The following is a 21,817-nucleotide window of genomic DNA, read 5'->3' on the forward strand; positions in this document are numbered from 1 at the left end:
CGTCAGATGATAGAGAATTCAGAACTCTGCAGCTGTTTCTGTTTCAGTTTCTACTTTACAAAGGCTAGACTTTAAGGTTATGTTTATTGAATTGAATTTTGCATTAGTTTGTTGAAATTAAGATTTCAAACAAAATGTATATTTAATTTAGTGTGTAATATGAATTACTGTTTTGATATACAAGCAGCTAATAAATTGATGAATAATTAGCATACTATCATTAACAAGTATGGACAGGAATATTGCAAAGCTTTTACAGTCAACTCTGACATTGTACAATCGCAGGGTAAGTATTTTATCAACTATATCAACTATATTTATAATAATAATACCAAGTGACCTTGCTGGCTCAGTTCTGGCTCAGAGATTTCAGATTGCAAATGTTAAATGTCAGGGCCTCTGACATGACAAAACTGCTCTGTAGGTAGCCAGGACCGACAAAGTAACGTGTCCATCCAAAACATGGAAGTAGTTCAAGATAAATATCCTGCCCGGACTGGGATTCAAACCCAGACCTCTAAATTATCAAGCCTGCATCTAATCCACTCGACTAAGGTCTCTCTATTATTTACAAAAATTTAACGTATGATAAGATGATGATTGTATTGAACTTATAAATAAATGATGGTGTGACAGTAGTTGAGTGGTTTAGTTACTAGCTTTGTAAACCAGAACCCCGGCTCGGGCAAGACATTTTTTGGGCCACTCCCGTGTTTTGAATAAACACACCGTACATATTCAAGTCGACGGTCCCGGCTGTCTAAAAGCAGTTGTTAAGTCATGTCAGAGGTTCTGGAATTTGTTAGGTGCTAGCTGAAAACTGACGCCTCACTTGAGCCTGCCAGGACACTCAGCACTATTATTAGTATCAAATAAATTAAGATGTTGTCCTGTAGACCTGTAATCAGCTGGATTCTAACATTAGATCGATTTGGTCAATTTGATCGGTGATCATCTTCAATAGCAAAGAAAACTGTCATTAATTAAGTCCTGTACCTGATATAGTAACTTGATGTAATGTAGGTAATAGCCAGATCCATTTCAAAATGGAGGAATGGAGTAAGATCCGTCATATTAGATTCCCTAAACCTAGCGCCGCAGTGCAGGATGGTTTCTCACAGCTTGGCGTTGTTGTCATTTGAGATGGGTGTCTGGCTTGGAAGTGTTTCGGCCGCATTGCAGGATGACTATTAACGGTTGCCGGAAGATCAACAGCTGGGTTTTTTTCGTGATAGAGAAAATTCTGATTGCATATTCATTCTCAGCGACCCCAAGTTCAGCCTGAAGGCTCAGAATGTCAACATTGTTTTTAAATAATTAAAAATCATCATGAAAAGTCATTAATATGGTAGTACACCACGTTTCTGGAAACTTTTTACTGGTGACTGGAGTTATTGATTATAGGTAGCACAAAAATCAAAATAATCGTGAGAAAGAAAACTGCTGATAAACGCAAATAAGACCGCCACTCCATTGTTCTATTGTCTCGGCTGCTTGGCTGAGCCTGGCTGGAGGGATCAAATAACCGACTGGATTGATCTTTCGTCTGTCCACCAGGTGGAACTACGCCGACCATTGCTGGGTGGAAAATGTTACTGCGGCTGCTCGCATTCCCACCAACGCTGCTATTATTTGCTGTCTCAGCGCCTAGTCCGATTCAGACAAGCATCCAGCCTGCACTGCGGAGCTAGCTTAAGCGCCGTGTTATCAGTAATTTTGCTGTAAGGGTGGCTGTTTGAGACTGGTTCCACTTACTGCCAGCTATGATACTTGAATCGTTCGTCATTGGCTGGGATGACCAGACAGACTGTGTCAAGGAAAACTGGGTGTACCTCCCCTCAGACTCTGGTGAGGCCTTGAACCTCATTGGTGAATAAAGGCTCACCCACCAGCTCTACCTGAGCTTTACATCCCTTCTAGGTAATTGACCCCTCCTTAAACCATAGACATTTATTGTTACTAAAACCCTCCTTAAACCATAGTTTTAGTAATCTCCCATCATTTGACGATGCCCTGATCCTAGGTGCATGAGGAAGACACCAGAAGTAAGTAAGTAAAACATCCTCTCCATTTACCCCCACCATCTAGAAACCCAGTCTTACTGCTCAAAATGTATATGTATTTTTTAAATTTATTTTTCAGATAATATGCAGTACCAGAAACAATTCCAACATTTTCACAATCGTACAAAGGAATAAAAGTCAGGGTGGATTGAATGTAACTGCTGATAAAGGTACACTTTCCGGATTGAAAGCACCGAAAAAGCCGAGAACTTCATTTGCGACTGGTGCTCTTTTGCTGGTAAATCATCAAATAATTGAACTCTGTCATACAATTTGTGAACCGTTTTGAATCATCAACTTCCAATAATTGATAATTTTTCATCGGAATGAGAAGTTTAGATGCTGGATTAGATGCATTACTTATAATAGTTTCATGAAATTCATTAACAGTTCAAATCATCAATGAACAATTATGATTGTTACTGATATCATATTTAATAATCATACTGTTAATTATTGACCATTTTGTAACATAGATTCAGCTAGATAGATAGATAATTTAGCAGCCACTGACCTCCTCTCAAAGGGGTATATGGACTTGTCAATCATTTAAATTATTTAACTTAAATTGTGCATTTATAAAACAGATTGTTACATATATACTCTCAAAGGTCTACGAAAAATCACCGTGAACTAAAGCAACTGAAAAACTCCTGAATCGAATAAAAACACTGTCCTTCCAGTTCTGTCTTCAACTGAACTCTCAGTTCTTCAAGCGTTTGACAGGTTAAATGTGTTGGTAATGCATTGAATAGATGCATACCTAGGCTGGTTACCCCTTTCGCATATACAGCTGTACGATGTGTTTCATCCCTGAGTACATGTCTGTGTCTAGTCTCATTGTAATGTATCATAAAACCCTTCTTAAACATTGACTTATTTTCACTTTCCTTGCCCTACTACCATAGGTGAGGAAAGTATTGCTTTCCAAAAAAATTAAGGTACCCTAATTTCAAGTTTTCTATACGTTTCAAGGTCCCCTGAGTCCAAAAACATGATTTTTGGGTGTTGGTCTGTGTGTGTGTGTGTGTGTGTGTGTGTGTGTGTGTGTGTGTGTGTGTGTTGTGTGTGTGGTGTGTGTGTGTGTGTGTGTGTGTGTGTGTGTGTGTGTGTATGTGTGTGTGTGTTGTGCGTGCGTGCGCGCGCGCGTGTGTGTGTGTGTGTTTGGTGTGTGTGTGTGTGTGTGTGTTGTGTGTGTGTGTGTGGTGTGTGTGTGTGTGTGTGTGTGTGTGTGTGTGTGTGTGTGTATGTCTGTGAACACGATAACTCCATTCCTAATTAACCGATTGACTTGAAATTTCAAACTTAAAGTCCTTATACCATGAGGACCCGACAATAAGAAATTTAATAAAATTCAATTCAAGATGACGGAAAAAATGGCAGATAATGGCTAAAAAACCATGTTTTTCACGGTTTTCTCGAAAACGGCTCTAACGATTTTCTTCAAATTTATACCATGGATAGCTATTTATAAGCCCTATCAATTGTCTCATTTCTGGGAAAATTACAGGAGCTTCGTAATATTCTTGTGAAAAATGGCGGATAATCACTAAAAAACCATGTTATTCAGGGTTTTCTCGAAAACGGCTCTAACGATTTTCTTTAAATTCATACCATGGATAGAATTTATTAGCCCTATCAACTGACATGAGTCTCATTCCTGAGAAAATTGCAGGAGCTCCGTAATATACTTGAGAAAAATGGCCGATAATTACTAAAAAAAACCATGTTTTTCACGATTTTCTCAAAATAACGACCGATTTTTTTCAAATTCATACTCTGTATAGTTATTTATCAGCTCTATTAACTGGCATGAGTCTCCTTTCTGGAAACTAATGGGGGGTCCACCCATCCTTGAGAATGGACTTTGTAACCTCCTTCTCGTGCATGATGTAGGTAGGTAGAGCAGTTCATAAAAAGAACACATAGTCGAGATATCTCATCTGTAGAACAGCTGTTTTGACGACTTTAAAAAAATGACAACTAAAAAAAATTATCGAATTTCACAATTTGCACAAAGGAAAAAGTACTCTGAAAACAATTATATATACACATATACAAAAGTCTGATCGTAGTTTCAAATATGAGCAAGGAAAGTTGTGTGAGTGTACCACACCAGATTTTTTTATAAGCAAAATAAAATCATCCCTCATAGTTATGAGGCCAAATGCATGTTATTTACTCATTAATAAGTAGGAACATTTTTCATAATTCAAGATACAGTGGCTCTCTCAGGGGAGCCCAAGGGGTTTTTGCAGAAGACAATATTTGAAAAGGATAGAAAAGGATAGCGCTATCTGCTTTGTAGAATGATAGACAAGAATGGCAACACCAATGTTAATCAAATAATTATAACGTGGACCTAACTATAGAATACAACACTTGTACTTAATTCGGCAGTAAATTGGAATAATGTCATATGAAAAGTCTGCCATCATAACGTGGTGCTTACTATAGAATTCAAAACTTGTTCTCACTTACAGTACATGTACTAAAATTAGAACGACACCATATTATGGTAATCATTGATTGATTTGAATAATTTGAATTTACAGAGTGTACCGGTAATAACGTTCTGTTTGGGAACATGGCAAGTGAGAAGACGAGAATGGAAGCTGAAGCTTATGGAAGATCTAGAATGGAAAACGAAGCAGCCTCCTATCGAACTTCCCGAAGAGTAAGTATAATGAGTATTTTGAGTATGAGTATAATGATGAGTGACAATGATCATAATCTTTATTATCATAATCATCTTGATCAGATAAGATAAGATATATTTCATTGCCAATAAACATATGCAATGCAGTAATAGGCAAAAGTCACAATACAAACAATACAATAGAAGTAACAAAATCATAACACTGGCAGAAGTGTAACAATACAATAAAAGTTACAATTCAACCAACAACTGAACCAACCAAATAAAGTCTTAGGAAAAGAAAGAAACAAAACTGACTAGAACACTCAACACTGTACTACAAGTGTAACATCATCGCAATATAGCTTATTTTATGAACAAGACACATACAAACTCTATTCGGCTAGACATTAACAACAATATCACATTCAATAAACTCTTAAACTCTTGTTCTGTATTGAGGGACCTGGATGTGATTCACTTGCTAACTACCATCTTTGAAACATTATAATCACTTTGGTTATAATAATTATGATCATGACCATCTTGATTATAATAATTTTAATCATAATGACAATCTCTTGATGAAAACTTGATGTGATGAGACTTGACGAGCCAAAACGCTCAACTTCCTATTTGTATCAGTACCTCAAGACATTTTAAAAATAGGCACTCGATGAACTTAACGAGATCTTAACGAACTGATACCCTTCCGTCTCTCCGATCTGGAGAACCTGGTATGATAAAACATGAATTACGCGGATATTAGTCAATGTGTTTTGTCATTATTCAATTTTATGATAGCTTTATTGACGAAGCGAAGCTGATGTCTAAGTTTCGACTCGATCGGCTTTTGTCTGTTTGTTTGTTTGTACCGCAGTTACAGTCGCAGTTATTGTCCGATTTGGATGAAATTTTCTATGCAAGTTCTTTGAAACAAGGCGCAGAAACGTATGTGTAGCAATTTTTGGTAAGACCTCCGGTTTTTTGTAATATTTAAAAAACCGTAGAATAACCTCAAAAGTATGTTTGAAGATACAGCAACTCATGTTACTACTTTTTCGCATATTTCACATCATTTCGCAGACAATATTTAACATCTTAAACATTTCTTTAATCTCCAACTTCTCTTATTCATAACTATCTGTTATTATTTAAGTTATTTTTTAACTGAATTTTCAGTTTATCAGGTACAATAATTATTGTATTGTATGCATTTTTTGTGCATTTTTGTGTCGCTCTACAGTGTCAAGTCTTTAGTTTTCCTTTTTGTATGAGATCGGAAACCGATTTGTGAGCATTAACATTCTGCATAGGCATTGAATCCACTTTTCATGAAAAACATCATTAGCAACCTCCTGTCATTGTCACCAACAAACCCACCTTATTTAGAATCATTTTCCATCTCATCATCGTCTGTGAGACGATTCATCGTCTAAATTGCCTACTGCATATTCCATTTTTCCGTCAGTTGACCGATTTTCTTATAATTAATTATTAGAAAAGTTTTAATACATTATGTTTATATATATTTTTTTTAGTCTTTATTCATTAAATAATGTACAAGTACATATGAATAGTGTCAAAGATTTTACAACTCTAGGGCTAGGCTATCTCTAGACTACAAAGAAATTTATAATTTATTTAAAAATTAGCGTCAAACTCATATAACGAATACAACGATAAGTTCACCAGATATTCCTTCAAGTTCTTTCTAAATATTTGAGAATCTTCTAATACTCTTAAACTAGTTGGTAGCTTCAGAAAATATTTCTCTCCTCTGTAAATTGTTTTTTTCTCAAAGATATTGTAATCTCTGTCTTTCTGTAATTCGACCGAAACGCGTATTATAATTGTGTGTATTATTCCTTAAGTTCGTACCAGCAATGTTCTTGAAGAAGATAATAACATCAAAAATGTATTGGCCATAAACTGTCAAGATTCCAAGTTGTGAGAACGCTACTTTTACTGAGTCAATTCTATCGAGGTTGAGCATGATTCTTATAGCTGTTTTCTGCTGTTTGAGATTTTATCAAGATTATTCTTACTAGTACTGCCATAAATACATAGACCGTAAGCTAGATGCGCATGTATTACGGAGTGGTATATTGATTTCAGTGTCTGTATACTACATAAATTAGACATTCTACGCAAAGCATACAGACCTGGGGATATTTTTTTTATAACTTGGCAAACATGATTATCCCATGAAAGATTGCTATCTATTAACAAGCCTAGAAATTTTGTTCTCTCTTCTGACTCTAGAAGCTCGTTATTCACTGCTATGCTTGGGCATAATTCATTCCTACTCTGCCTAGTCATAAAGGGACAACTATAGATTTGCTTGAGTTCAATAATAGATTCCGGCTATTCAAATATTCATTAATCGAGGACAGGCCTATAGCAGATGAGAGCTCCACATCTTCAGTCGATTTTCCAGTAAAGATTATATTGGCATCATCCGCATATAGGCATACAGAGGCTTGCGGTGGAACCACATTGGCATACCCCTGATATAGCACAGGAATAATAGCGGACCCAAAATTGACCCTTGGGTACTCCATATTTTAAACTTTTCAGGTCAGAGCGATAGCTTCTCTTACATATATGGTTACTGTTCTCTTGAGTATGCTCTATTTCTACAAATTGCTGTCTACCAATTAAATAAGATGAGAACCAAGTAAGCTCCTTTCCATGTACTCCTAAATCCTCTAGCGAATGTAACAGAACAACGTGAAGTACACTGTCAAATGCACGAGTCATGTCCAGAAATGTGCCAACAACTTTCTCTCCTTTATCTATATTATTAATTATTGTATTTATGAAATCCACTCCTGCTGTAATTGTTGATTTTTTTGAACGAAAGCCATGTTGTTCTGTTCCAATGAATTATTTATTTCTAAGTACTCCATCAATTGAATATAAACCACTCGTTCAATAATTTTTGAAAATACTGACAATAATGCTATCGGCCTATAACAACCAGGATCTGTGATACTACCTTTTTTAAATATTGGAAAGACTCTAGCTATCTTCAGTTTGTTAGAAAATGGCCTGATATTAGGGAGGATTTACAATATGTGCTAGTGGTTTGATTATTGCTGGTAAAACTTTTTTGACAACTGTCATTGGAATGTCATCCGGACCAGAAGAGTGTTTGTTTTCAAATGACATTACTATTTTTATTAATTGACTCTCGCTAATAGGATTGAATCTAAATCTAAGGAAGTTTGACAACTTTGTAAAACTGGTACATATACAGGTATCGAACTTTTAGGAATATCCGGAATTACAAAATTGTCAACTGCTGTAACGAAAAAATCATTAAAAATATTGCTAACACAATGAGGGTCCGTTGAAAGTGCACCATTACTTATTACACCTAAATTAGAATTATTCTTTTTACTCTTACCCACCTCAGCATTAATAATTTTCCAAGCTATTTTGTTCTTGATTTGGAATCCATTATTTTTTTATCAAAGTATTTCTGTTTATTTTTTTGTATCATAAGTTTGAGAGCTTTTCTATTATTTCTCTAATAATTCATTTTTTTTATCAATCACCTCAGTACTCATCCTAATCTTGCTGTTATTATCCTTTTTATATCTTAGTATCTTTGGGAAATGAATGTTGAAGTAATGTGAAAATACTGAGATGAAGACATCATATTTTTCATCAACTGGTGATTGATAAATCTCCATCCAATTCCAATCTCCATCCATATTGTGAATATGGAGACGATATAAAGGTACCTCCTTGATAAGTCCGGTGTCCCTGCAAACAGTGTCTCTAGCACTTTCAATGGAGAAAATAATAGATGACATGGCTAAATCTTCACAATAATATACTGTACTTACTGGCCCTTCTCATTAGATTGAGAGTTGTATTCATGAGCGAGGTCTACTGTTTGCAGAACTGCTAGTAAAACATAAAATACATTGTACTTTTCTCTTCAGGGCTACTCTTTAATATAAATAAAAATTAGAAATATAAATACTCTTTTCTCATTTTTTCCAATCACTTGATAATGACATTATATAGCCGAAACATGTCGTGATTGATCAATTTTAAAAGGGTACTTGGATTTATAATTTTTATTTACATAAAATTATTTACATGTAGTATTTTAAATTCATGAATTTCAAGGATATTATTAAGGTTTTGTAACTTTAAACGAGTCGTTAAAGCGTGGTTTACTCTGTTCCAAGAGTCTCGGAGTTGAAGAACCTCTCGTTCAGACTTGTAAAGTTGAGACACAGAAATGTCACAAAACTTTCAGAAACATCTCAAACTGTCAGCATTTATGGAATGGAAATCATTGAAGTGACTTGTAAGGAATGCTGACAGGGGGATACACCATGATCGTGATTATGATGATAATAATAATAATTTTGAGCATGATTATTATGAACATAATCAACACTATACTTATTTTCTTATTTCTTCTAACTATAATGAGGTCCACGTTATAATGGCAGTGTTTGATTGGCAATGGTATTGCTATCATTGGGCCATATGAATAAAGTTGAGCATTTGCTTATACTTATAAAATATGGAGCATTTGCTTCATTTTCTATTAATAAACGTGAGCAAAACCTTTTGCTCATGCTCATCAAAAAATAGTTTGAGCATTTGCTCAAAAGTAAAAGCTTATACTCAAAATTGTATGAATAAACTAGAGCATTTGCTCTACTTTTGAATACTTCAAAAAAGGTGAGTCTAGTCTAGAGCAGCTTATCACCTTTTGCTCATAGTAAAATGGCTCAACTAATTCGTATGAGGAAGAGGAAACTATACCAGATACGATCACAACCAATAGTTGAGAACTATAAAACTCTTTTTAGATTCAACCATGATATATATCACCATTATTCCTACAAAAAGATAAATACAAAAGATAGCTGATATAAAGATAGCCATCACAAAATAGAAAATAGGCATTTAAGAAGATAAGAGTGTAGACGATTATAAGAAGCTATTGATATTATAAGAATATACTGAAGATTATTATAGAGATGACATTTTTTCAAGCTATTATATTTCAAAATTCTAAACTCAACTAACCTAAAACTCTATTCATAAATAGAAAACAGAGCAGACGACGCAAACACAAGCGGTGCCCCCTACTTGCATATTTAGCACTTCCGTGAGCTATAAAAACAAAGTAAGGCTACAAAAGCGAATCAGCTGATAAAAAATCTTTAAAATACGTGAGCATTTGCTCCAGAGTTCAGGAGCATAAGGTAAGATTATAAGGTAAAGCTTATTCATATAAAAATGAGCAAATGCTTTTGCTTCTACCTTTTGCTCATGAGCAAAACCTTATGCTCCATGCTCTTGCTCATGAGCATTTGCTCTGGTTTTATTCTTATGGACCAATGTCTTTCATTCAACAAAGCGGATAGCCTCTTTCTAGCTTTGCTCTGTTGCCTGATCGTCTTTTAACAAATCGATTATGAAATTATGGAAAAATATGAATTCTTGCTTGATAAAATATAATTGATTATTTTAAACGAGAATGAACAGTTAATATTACATCAATAAACCTAATAAAAGAAAATAAATCTTATAGCACCATTCATTTTTAAAAAAACTTTAAAATAGTTGAACAACTAGTTTCGGTTTACACCATCTTCAGGTTATAAAATAAATTAAAATTCAATAACTGTTTAATAATTGATATAAAACGAAGATATGCTCAAATTCATATGACTAATTTGTTCGTTTTATATCAATTAGTAAACAGTTATTGAATTTTATACTATTTTATAACCTAAAGATGGTGTAAACCGAAACTAGTTGTTCAACTATTCTAAAGTTTTTTTAAAAATAAAGGGTGCTATAAGATTTATTTTGTTTCATTAATTTAAAAGTAGCCCATGTCAATAAGTGTTTTATCAATAAACCTGTATCCTGTATTCCACAAAGCAGATAGATTTTCTAGCTCTGCGATGTTGCCGGATCATTTTTTAATAATTTATAAATAGATTACAAAAATATTTATTCTCAATTATTAGAAATTATTATTCAATCATTGAAAATATATTCTCTTGCCGAATAAAATAAGATTGCTTATTTCAAACTAAAGCGAACAGTTGTTATCACATCAGATATACCGGTATCAGCTTCCGTCTATAGAAGGCATTGACAAGGCTGAGGATCGGCAACGTTTTTCTCCTATCTTTCGGCATTGCCATTATAATGTGGACCTCACTTTAAACTATAATTAGTTTTGTTCTTATTTCATTTTTTATTCAAGTCTTTCGGAGTTGGAGAACCTGTTGTACAGACGTGTGAAGTTGAGGGGCAGATTCGACCATTCGCTAGAAATGTACCTGGGACCTCGCAGTGTCCTGCATAACAACTCGGCTGAGTCGGCGGGCAGCGGAGGCCTCATCTCCACCGATGTCAGGGAGAGGACAGGGTATCTGGTTGTTACTCCTTTCGTCCTGGCAGATAGTGGAGAAAGATGGGAGAATAGCGTTGGTAGTGGGTGAGTTATTCCATCCAGCTCCATCAAGAAATTAAAATCTAAATCTATTTGAAAAATAAAATTGATTACAAACATAATGACTTATTGATTCTATAATGAGCTCCACGTTATAATTGCAATGAAAAAGATAGAAGAATATCGATGCTGATTTCTGCCTTGCAGGGAATGGAAATGTGCATGAAGGAGTTGTTACTCCTTTCGTCCTAGCTAATAGTGGGTGAGTTATTCAACCCAGCTCCATCAATAATTGAAATATATGTGCTAAAGAAAATTAGTTAAAAACAATGAATTGTTGATTCTATAGTGAGGTCCACGTTATAATGGCAGTGAATAAAGAGAGGATAACAGCGTTGTCGATACTTTGCCTTGCCACTGCCTTTTATAGAGGATATCTGATACCGGTATATCTGATGTGATAACAACTGTTCACATCTCTGTTCATCAACTGTTCAATATTTTCAATGATTGAATAATAAATATCGGGTGACCGAGCTTTGCTCTGGAGTGTAAAAGCATAGAAATTTGTAACGAAAGATTGATTTTATTATAGTTTATATTTATTTATTCATTTTTCAGTCGTACAATTATTTTTACAGTTATACGAGGAGGCACAACAAGCTTATACCCAAAACTGTCCCTTTTCAAATTTATACTACAGTCCAAATCAAAATCTAGGTTAAGCTACTATCACTCATCAAAATAACAATTTATTCACACTTCAAAAAACAAACACATCATCAATTACAAATAGATATACTATGAATTCGATTTACTATGTTTGCTACAATATTTGTTAATATACTATGTACTATTCTACACTAACAGCATCTAGTTACTATTTTTGACTTTCTGAAGTAAACATGTTTGTTAAAAAAAGAGAAATAAACGAAAATAAGTTTCTCTTGCTGAATTTTTCTTCTCGTTAGATCTCTCTTCCATTACGGTATCAACAGATGACAAAATTTCCAGCTGTTTTTCCAAGGACGTATTTATCCTTTTAATGTCCTTCAGCAAGTTATCCAAGGGTTGAGACTTAGTGCAATCGAATCTTCTTATCATAAACCTACTTTGTTCCAAATTTCGTGAGAATCGTTAGAGCCGTTTTCGAGATCCGTTGAACATAAATATATACCCATATAACCACATAACCACATAACCAGATAACCACATAACCATATATATAATATATAAATATACATAAAGAAATTGCTCGCTTAATATAATAGGATTTCTGATAATTGAGAATAAATACTATTTTAATCATATTATAAATTATCTGGCAACATCGCAGAGAAAAGAATAGGCCTAACTCTATGCTTTGTGGAATGATCGACAAGGATAGCAACACCAATGTTTATCAAATACTGCTATTTTAACATGGACCTCACTATAGATTGAATTGTGTATTCAATATTTATTCTTCAAGCTCATTGATCTTTTCCTGATTTCTAATTTTATATTCAAGACTGACTATTCTAATCAAATAATTGAATAATTTTCATTTCAGCAAACGTATACTAGTCAATCGAGGCTGGGTGGTTACGAAAATGGTACCAAAAGAGAGACGATTGGAAGGCCAGATAGAAGACGAGGTCGAATTCACCGGAATTGTCAGAGATCACGAAGAAAGAGGAACATTTGTCGGCAGAAACATCAAGAGTCTGCGGATATTCCATTACAGGTAGTTGACGATATTTATTAAATTTTTTTATAAGCCTTTACCAGTTATATAAAAATTATTGGTATCATAACCTCATTCAGATTGTCTCATCAACTTTTCAAATTCGGAAGAGAATAGAATATTATGACTGCCTTTATTTCACAGATGGAGATTACTGAGATATAATTGAATCGGTCTGAGGAGAAAGGGAACATGTCAAAAATCAGAATTTTTCAGGGGAGAGAAAAAACTGAATACAGATAAAAGTATCGATAATTTCAAGATTGTTTTTTGTCATTGGGGTGCAAACTCTTTTAAGACAACAATTTTAATCCAGTATAAGCACTTATATAAGATTTACCCCTTTTAATTGAGTTTTTTGTTAACTTCCTTTTACTCATGATGATCACTCTTCAACTTTTACAATAAACATCTCAACCGAAAGCAATCTAACCTCAAAGCAACGCGTGAATCAAAGGTAACCTAACAATAGCATAAAAATCACAACTGACAAACAGTCAATTTTCGAATGTTCGGCGTTGAAAGGAAACATGTGTGTCATGACTAGTTCCTTTTCACTCCAGTACAGCAAAAATACGATATCTGTTTCTCGTATAAAGAGAATGCTGACATGTTCCCTTTCAACTCCAATCGATGTATCCCACAGTAAACAAATCATTTCAACCATAAAAAAATGAAAAATTTTGACATGTTCCCTTTCTGCTCAGGCCGATTCAATTATTAATTATGTCTATATTTTTCTTAGAGAGCGAAGTTAGGGCGCAGTCGGCACTCTCTTACACTCAACAAGAGAAATAGTTTTGGATTAGTTCTGTTGTTTCTCTACCAATCATTGTTTTGATTTTGTGCATGTGTAAATGGAATAAATAAATGTCCTTCATTAGGAAATACCAGTTGGGAGAGCTGTGTATTATAAGGCTAGGCGAATACCAGTTAGACAAGACAAGACAAGACAAGACATGATAAGACATGTTTAGTCATAATACTTCACATAGTTGCTTATGAAGACATGTCTAATTGCAATGACTAATTCTCTTCAGAAGCACATATGTGAAGTATTGTGACTAAACGTGTCTGATCATGTCTTTTCTTGTCTTGATCAGACACGTTTGGTCACAATTTCTATCTAAATTTGGGAATGGAACAGTTTTGGGCTTTAAGCCTGTTGTTCCTTTCCCAATCATTCATAGTTGAGAACTGTATTGTATGTATAAATAAAATAAATATTTTACGTAGCTGCTTGTGGCGCAACGCACACTGATTAGTCATTGCAATTAGACATGTCTTCATAAGCAACTATGTGAAGTATTGTAACTAAAAGTGACTAGTCTTGTCTTGACTAACCGGTGTACGCCCAGCCTAACTTTCTTGTAGGATAATCTAGAAATGAATACTGTATGTCCAAGTTCATGTTATTCTGCCGCATCTATGTGTCATTATTGACTCACCTTTTCATATTGTATGTTTTTTTAGAGATCTGAAAACGATGTCAGATCTGGGAGATACTCTGCCAGTGTATGTGGATGCCTGTGATGATAGTACTGTACAGGGAGGCCCAATAGGAGGCCAGACCAATCTCTCGCTCAGGAACGAGCATACTTCATACATCATAACATGGTATGTATAAATCTATAATATAATAAAGGAAAGAACTGGCTTATACACGTACGGGAGAGGCAATTCACGAATGAGGTATCATCACGTCTGAACTACTCATTTGATTAATTTGAAGTTTTGCATATAGATTCTTAATTTACCGATGATCTTTAAAGGCCTTTTTTAAATTCTTCAAGATTTCAGTAGGTCAAGTTTTCAGTTCAAGTTTTTAATTAGAATCTTGGTATTGCTGCTAGTGAATAAATAAATATTGTAGTAGCAGCTGCATAACAGTACATCAAATACATTGATTGTAACGTCAGCAAAAGTAGACACAGAACAGAATAAATACAACAAATAGAACTATTACTAGAACTAGACTCTATCCAAGTAGTGAGCTTTTTCGGGAATTGGGAGTACTTACTGTGAGGGAATTATATAGTAAAAATATTATCCAATATGCATACAAAAGTAATTTCAGACTAGAAATACGAGATACACCATACAATCTACGAGGCATAACGATAAACCGGCAAAGGGTAGACTTAGATGTATGCAGGAAACAATTCAAATACAGAATGAATAAAATTATGCGTTTAGTTCCAATGAGAATAGTAGAGATGAGCTGCAAAAAATATCACACTAGAGAATTTGATGATTGGTTGAAAGCAAATACTATATTGTAATCCTTAAAACAGTAACCCTATCCAACAATATTTGCTTCAAACTAAAAAGTGAGCTGCCATCTTGAAGAATAAAAAAAATTTTAATAAATGAATAACTGATTTCTATAAATTGAGCTGAATTTCAATCCGGGAAAAAAAATAAATACGAGAATAAATCATCTAAACTTCAGTGTATTTGCTGTTATCATATTGATTTACATTTGCTTCAATCTAGAAAATTTTATGAAAACAAGAAATATTATTTCATGATAGAAAATAAATACAGTATACAAAAACAAATAGAGTTTTAGGGTTTCTGCAGATCACCATCAGAAATAAAAATAAAATAAATGAGGGAAAATAATAAAGGGAGAGTATATCCCTACATTTTTACAATAAATTCCCCTACAAGGTCGATTATTGTTATGTAATGTCTACTGCTTCACTATTGTTATATATATATGTTGTTTTCAATGTAGAAGTTATATCATTGTGACTCAGGTTTATGCTACAAGAAGATTATTATTGTGATATGCCATTGTTACTTCTGGTTCTGTTTTTATAATTAATATACTCAAAAAATTTACGGTATTGTATTTTTCATCATTGTAAAAAATAAGCACAACTCGCACTCCGCGCTCAGATTTTTCTTTGCGGGTGCTATTTTTCCGTAAATAATTAGTTAATTTTTGTTTTGTAAAGTGTTTTTATGGAAATAAATTTTGATTTGATTTGATTTGATTTGATTTTATTACTACTATTATTATCGTCAATAGATAAATAACTAATTGTCGTTTTTCTACAAGGATTAGGCAATTTGCCTGTTCCGACTTCAAACTCACCATCCAATCCATATTTTACGGGGTCTGCCCACACTTCTCCTCTCAACCGGGTTATACAACATGGCTGTCCTGAGAATCCTGTCGCTCTCCATCCTTTCAACATGATCTTCCCAGTTTTGTCAATTTTCTTCGATCTTCTGCCATATGGAGATTATGTTGAGCTCGCTTCTTATATCGACATTGTAAAGCCTATCTTTCCTTGTGCAACCTTTTGATTATGAGCTTATAGAGCATCAAATTCTCTTCAATTTGATGTTTAATCTCACACTTTTACAAATTTCCCTAGACCTTTTGCAGCAGCTTTAGTGTTGAGTGTGAAATCTCCGTATTGCTACAATAGACCAATTGACAAAGGAATTTGGAGGGAATGTTTTAAACAAAACTTTTGACTTTGCAGCTACGTTGTGACTAGTCAGTAGGAGAACATATCAAAAGTCCCCATTCCTAACTCATGTACTAAGGGGATGAGGGTGCTTTAAATAATGCATTTTTCAGCGTTTTGCTTCCACGCTCATATCTTGAGAACAATGCGTTCAACCGACATAACTAACTATTCCAAAAAAAGAAGCTTGATAGATTCTCTACTATTTTTGTTCAATGGAAATTTGTGATATTCTCAACAGTTCCCGAGATATTCGCTTTTGAAGGTGTGTAATTGTTGAAATAACAGGTTTTTATCGAATGTTTTGCTCTTTCAGGGCTTATAACTCTCCAACAATGCATCATAAAAACTGTCAAACGTGTTTTTTACTTTCCTTGCACTATTACCATAGGTAAGGAAAGTATTGCTTTCCGAAAAAAATAAGGTACCCCAATTTCTAAATTTCTATACGTTTCAAGGTCCCCTGAGTCCAAAAAACTAGTTTTTGGGTATTGGTCTGAATGTATGTGTGTGTGTGTGTGTGTGGTGTGTGTGTGTGTGTGTGTGTGTGTGTGTGTGTGTGTGTCACACAGTGACACATAAGCCAAAGGACTGATGGACCTTTCAGATCTACTGAGTCTGTCTGAGTGTGTGTGTGTGTGTGTGTATGAGTGTATGTGCGTCTGTGTACACGATATCTCATCTCCCAATTAACGGAATGACTTGAAATTTGGAACTTAAGGTCCTTTCACTATAAGGATCCGACACGAACAATTTCGATCGAATGCAATTCAAGATGGCGGCTAAAATGGCGAAAATGTTGTCAAAAACAGGGTTTTTCGTGATTTTCTCGGAAACGGCTCCAACGATCTTGATCAAATTCATACCTAAAATAGTCATCGATAAGCTCTATCAACTGCCACAAGTCCCATATCTGTAAAAATTTCAGGAGCTCCGCCCCATCAATGCAGATAGATTCCCAATTATCAGGCTTCAGATACAATTGAAACAAAAAAAATCAAGTGGAGTAGATTGAGCATGAAAATCTCTACAATTAATGTTCAGTAACATTTTCACCTAAAATTGAAAATAAGCTTTAAATTCGAGAAAATGTGATTATCCAATTGCAAATTATTGTTGATTCTATTAAATCATTCACTATGAAGAGATAGCAGGCCTCATGTGTGTCTCCAGCGTTATTGCCCTGTCACCAGCTGGCTCAAATATTTGAATAGTAGACTTGAGATGCGCGGGAACACTAGCGTCAGTGATCAATTTTCATAACGGCAAGGAAAGTTGTGTGAGTGCGCCACACCAGATTTTTGTCAAAAATGTCATACCTTCAAGAGCGGATATATCGAAAAGTAGAGGAGTTATAAAAAAGTTGTACAATAAATATTGTAGGAAATTATGTAAGCTTTAATTTGTTATATGACAGTCAAGTCCTTAGGATAAATAGTTTCTGAGTTTTATGCGAGAAACAAAAAAATGGTACCTTTAAATCACCCCCACCCCCTTAGCACAGTGGGTAGGGGTGGGGACTTTTGATATGTTTACCTCCTTACTACCCTAAACAGAACTACGGGGTCTTCCCAACTTTTCTCTCTATAACCTTTCCTTGACTGGACTATAACGCAACAGTGTTTTATCTTGCATACAAGTGTTAATCACTTGGATCTACATAATCCCGAGCTGTACATGTGACAGCTATTGGTGAGATTCACTTTAAACTGTCAGCATTGAATGAATGGGAAGCATTGATGTTATTCACAGGGATTACTGACAGTTAAAAGTAGTTGATCTCACTTTGGAGCAGAATAATTGGAAACTAATTAAGCTCTACAAAGAACTAGTGCACTTGCATGAATTAGCGTTGGTTTGTCAATTTTTAGAGCTCACACTGGTTGATCTAAACGACTTGAATCAATAGGATCCCACTCAAAGTCGCTAAATTGTTGTAGGGAATTGTGGTTTTAGTTGGGAAACAATTTCACTTGGATACGTTTATATATCTTCCATTCTGATTACTCTATCTAAATGATATGTAAAGTTGTTGATAATTATTCTATTCAATTCCTTATCTAATCTACTTTTCTGTTTCCATTCTGCATCTGTGTTTAGTCGTTAGGTCATGTGAAAGGCCCTGAAATTGATCAGTTGCGACCTGAAAACTCTTACACCAGACCTGAGCCAGCCAGGTTACTCGATATTTTTATTATTTATTCTTCATCTACAATGAGGTCCACGTTATAATGGCAGTATTCTATTAACATTGGTGTTGCTATCCTTGTCTATCATTTAACAGAGCAGATAGCTATTCTGAATGCAATTCAAATAACTATTCCTGGACCAAAAATTAAGTGGAGAAGCAATTAGACTAGTTTTTCCTCCATGATGGTCATAATTACTATGGTCATAATTATACTATAATTAGGCTATAGTGTTCTGTACAATAAATTCATAAAATCTGGAAGGAATTCTTAGTATAGCCTTAATAGAATATTTGTTAAGTATCACCCCTTCAATACCTACCTGTATAAGTGATTTAGTGTTTTATGACTTGTAGACATCTTGATTGGTGTAAATGTTTGTTTGACGATTGTTTTAACATGTGAAAGTGTTTCTGACAACAAAACTGATTTGATTTGATTTAAATAGATAAAGCTCTATTATTTTATACCTGTGCAATTTTGCCGGATCAATTCTCAACAATGTAGAAATATAATTATGTAACAAAATATTCAATATTAATTATTATGGAAATTCATTGTTAAAGCATTGAAAAATACATTTTTGTCGAATAAATTGTAATTGATCATTTTTTACAATAATGAACAGTTAATATTTCATCATATTGGTATCAGCGATATTCCATAAAAGGCAGTGGAAAGGCAGAGAATTTCCAAGGCTGTCCTCCTATCTTTCTTCTCTGCCATCATAACGTGGACTTCACTATAAGAGCTCATCAATCATGAATCTATAGTTGAATTTCTCTTCACAAATTATTTATAACTTATTCTGGATAAAATACCTAATCTACTTGTTAATAATGGCGTATTTTCTTTCTTTACAGGTACAGCTTGAGTGCTATCACCTTCGTAATGTGGTTGAAAATGGTCTTACGATAAGTCAAGTCAAGGCGGTTACTTGCATTTGGAATTGTACATGTTCTGTAATTTAAGTTAGTGACTAGTGAAAATAAAAAATCTGTTATTCAATTGTTGTTTTCCTAGTTATTCAACCAATTCTCCTCATACCAAAGTGAAGTTAACTCAAATATTTTTGTTCTTATCTGACATTTTTAAAAATCTATTTGCTATTTAACAACGCTGCTGATTGAGGAAAATACTTTGAAATTATTGTTTTCCATTCTGGGTTCTACCATAGTGAAAAAAACATAAGATATGCTATCTTTTCTCCATGGCTCTACCGTAGAGAAACAATAGCGTAAGTAGATATCCCATGGTCTAGGGCGTTTATGTTGAAACTTTTACTGTTATCTCAAGCCGATTATTGTCGATTTTTACTGTTTTTTTTTTTTTGGGTGAGAGTATATGAACGGCACAGTATGAGAGACTACGAGCGTCACACAGCTTCACGGTAAAGAACTACGTGGACTATCGGCTTGAGATAACAGTAAAAGTTGCGATATAAACGTCCATGGGATATCTACTTAGTTATTAGAACCTATTAGTTATTAGATCTTATTAGAACCATAGTTTCTCTATGGTTCTAACAAGCAAGATCAATTATTTTGATCCAGGCACTTTGGCTAGTAGGTACCGTGCATTAGGAACTGGTTCATACGAGGGCAGTCTGAAAAGTTCCCGACCTAAACCATGAGGATGACAACTTTCCTAAACAACATAAGAGCTGAACTAGCGTTTTGGTTATATTTTAACATACTTTGGAACATACTTTAAACCAAGCAAGCATATGGTTCAGGGCAAATGTTTTTCTATTGAATAATAATAAGACTCAACAAATGATTTTTAGCTTAAGAGAGATTCTAACAGATAATAGCGTCAAGTTTCTAGGTACATATATTGACGAAAAATTAATATGGAAGCCACATATTGAGTATGTAAATAGTAAATTGTCTAGGGTTATTTATTTGTTGAAGCAATTAAAAAATTATGTACCTGATAGCTATGTAAGGGCAGCTTATTTGCATTTTTTCAAAGTATTCTTTATATGGCGTGTTGTTTTGGGGTAACTGTAGCCATGTTAGCAGTGTGCTTTTACTTCAGAAAAAACCATCAGGATATTAGCAGATGCGCGTAATAGTACTGAGCATTGTAGACCTTTGTTTATTAAGTTAAGGATCTTAAAAATCATAAATCTTTATATATACTCTGTTCTAATACATTTAAAAACAAAGGTAGAGAAAATTCCAAGACATACCTTACATTCTTATGCAACAAGAAATAAGAATAGACTGAATATACCATTCCAAAGGCTTTCAAAGTCAATGAATAGCTACAATATTATAGGTCTGAAACTGTACAATAAGTTACCTCTAAGCTTAATAAATGAGTCTACAGATAGATTTAAAATGAAACTTTTCAACTGGTTAGTGAAAACACCAATGTATTCTATACAAGAGTTCTTGGATTATTGATGTTTGATTCCTTGATTGCTTAAAGTTTTCCTTTCTTGTTTTAACATTTTGACAGGGCCTTGTTTGTACTGTTGTTTGTATAGTGATGAATATTTGAATTCTTCTGAGTTACTTTAGATGTAGTTATGTTATGTGTGTTATATATGTATATCGTATATACATTCAATACTCAACTTATAGCCTCTGACTCGTAATGTTAGTATAGTTTTGACTTTGTCTATTGCCAATGTTGCTTAATGACAATAAAAAATTTATTTATTATTTATTTAACACAAGGGTGTCATCTAATTGAATGCGTACGGTATATATGCAAGTGCACGTCAGATCATGCATGAGCCGGAAAGCAAAATCTGAAAAGTGCCATTGAAACAAGTAATGACTTGCATGCAGCTTTTCACCCTGTGACTTAACGCAACCTGCAAGTGCACGCGTTCAGTGTGAGAGTTCCTATTGTTCTTTCCAGATTTTGTTTCTCATGCATAACCAAGCGTGCATTTGCAGATATACGCATTCAATGTGATTACCCCCAAGGCTGGGCGTATATCGGTTAGTCAAGACAAGACTAGTCACGTTTAATCACAAAATACTTCACATTGTTGACGTAAATCATACAGATTAGTCATTGCAATTAGACATGTCTTCATAAGCAACTAATGCGAAGTATTGTAACTAAACGTGACTAGTCTTGTCTTGTCTTGACTAACCGGTGTACGGCCAGCCTAACTCACTGAACTCTCAGGCATTTTAAACGCAAAGTTATATGACAGTTGTTTCCCCCTTTCTCAGTATTCAAGGAGTACCTCAATACTGAAATTTTTAGTCCTTTTAGGGTAAGTGGTGAGGGGATTAGATTAGAG

General features: G+C 34.3%; 1 protein-coding gene across 1 annotated transcript; it reads left to right on the forward strand.

Annotated features, from left to right (window-relative positions):
• The first annotated feature begins 1 nt into the window (after position 1).
• LOC111052652 (surfeit locus protein 1) lies at positions 2–19,558 on the forward strand. The gene is made up of 7 exons (XM_039430080.1): positions 2–286; positions 2,143–2,301; positions 4,619–4,740; positions 10,961–11,164; positions 12,702–12,875; positions 14,349–14,492; positions 19,413–19,558. Exons 1-7 carry the CDS (start codon positions 230–232, stop codon positions 19,465–19,467), a joined length of 915 nt encoding a protein of 304 aa, XP_039286014.1. The 5' UTR covers positions 2–229; the 3' UTR covers positions 19,468–19,558.
• Positions 19,559–21,817: the final 2,259 nt, after the last annotated feature.

The sequence above is a fragment of the Nilaparvata lugens genome, chromosome 6, assembly GCF_014356525.2.
Source record: "Nilaparvata lugens isolate BPH chromosome 6, ASM1435652v1, whole genome shotgun sequence".
In the NCBI taxonomy this organism is placed as follows: domain Eukaryota; kingdom Metazoa; phylum Arthropoda; class Insecta; order Hemiptera; family Delphacidae; genus Nilaparvata; species Nilaparvata lugens.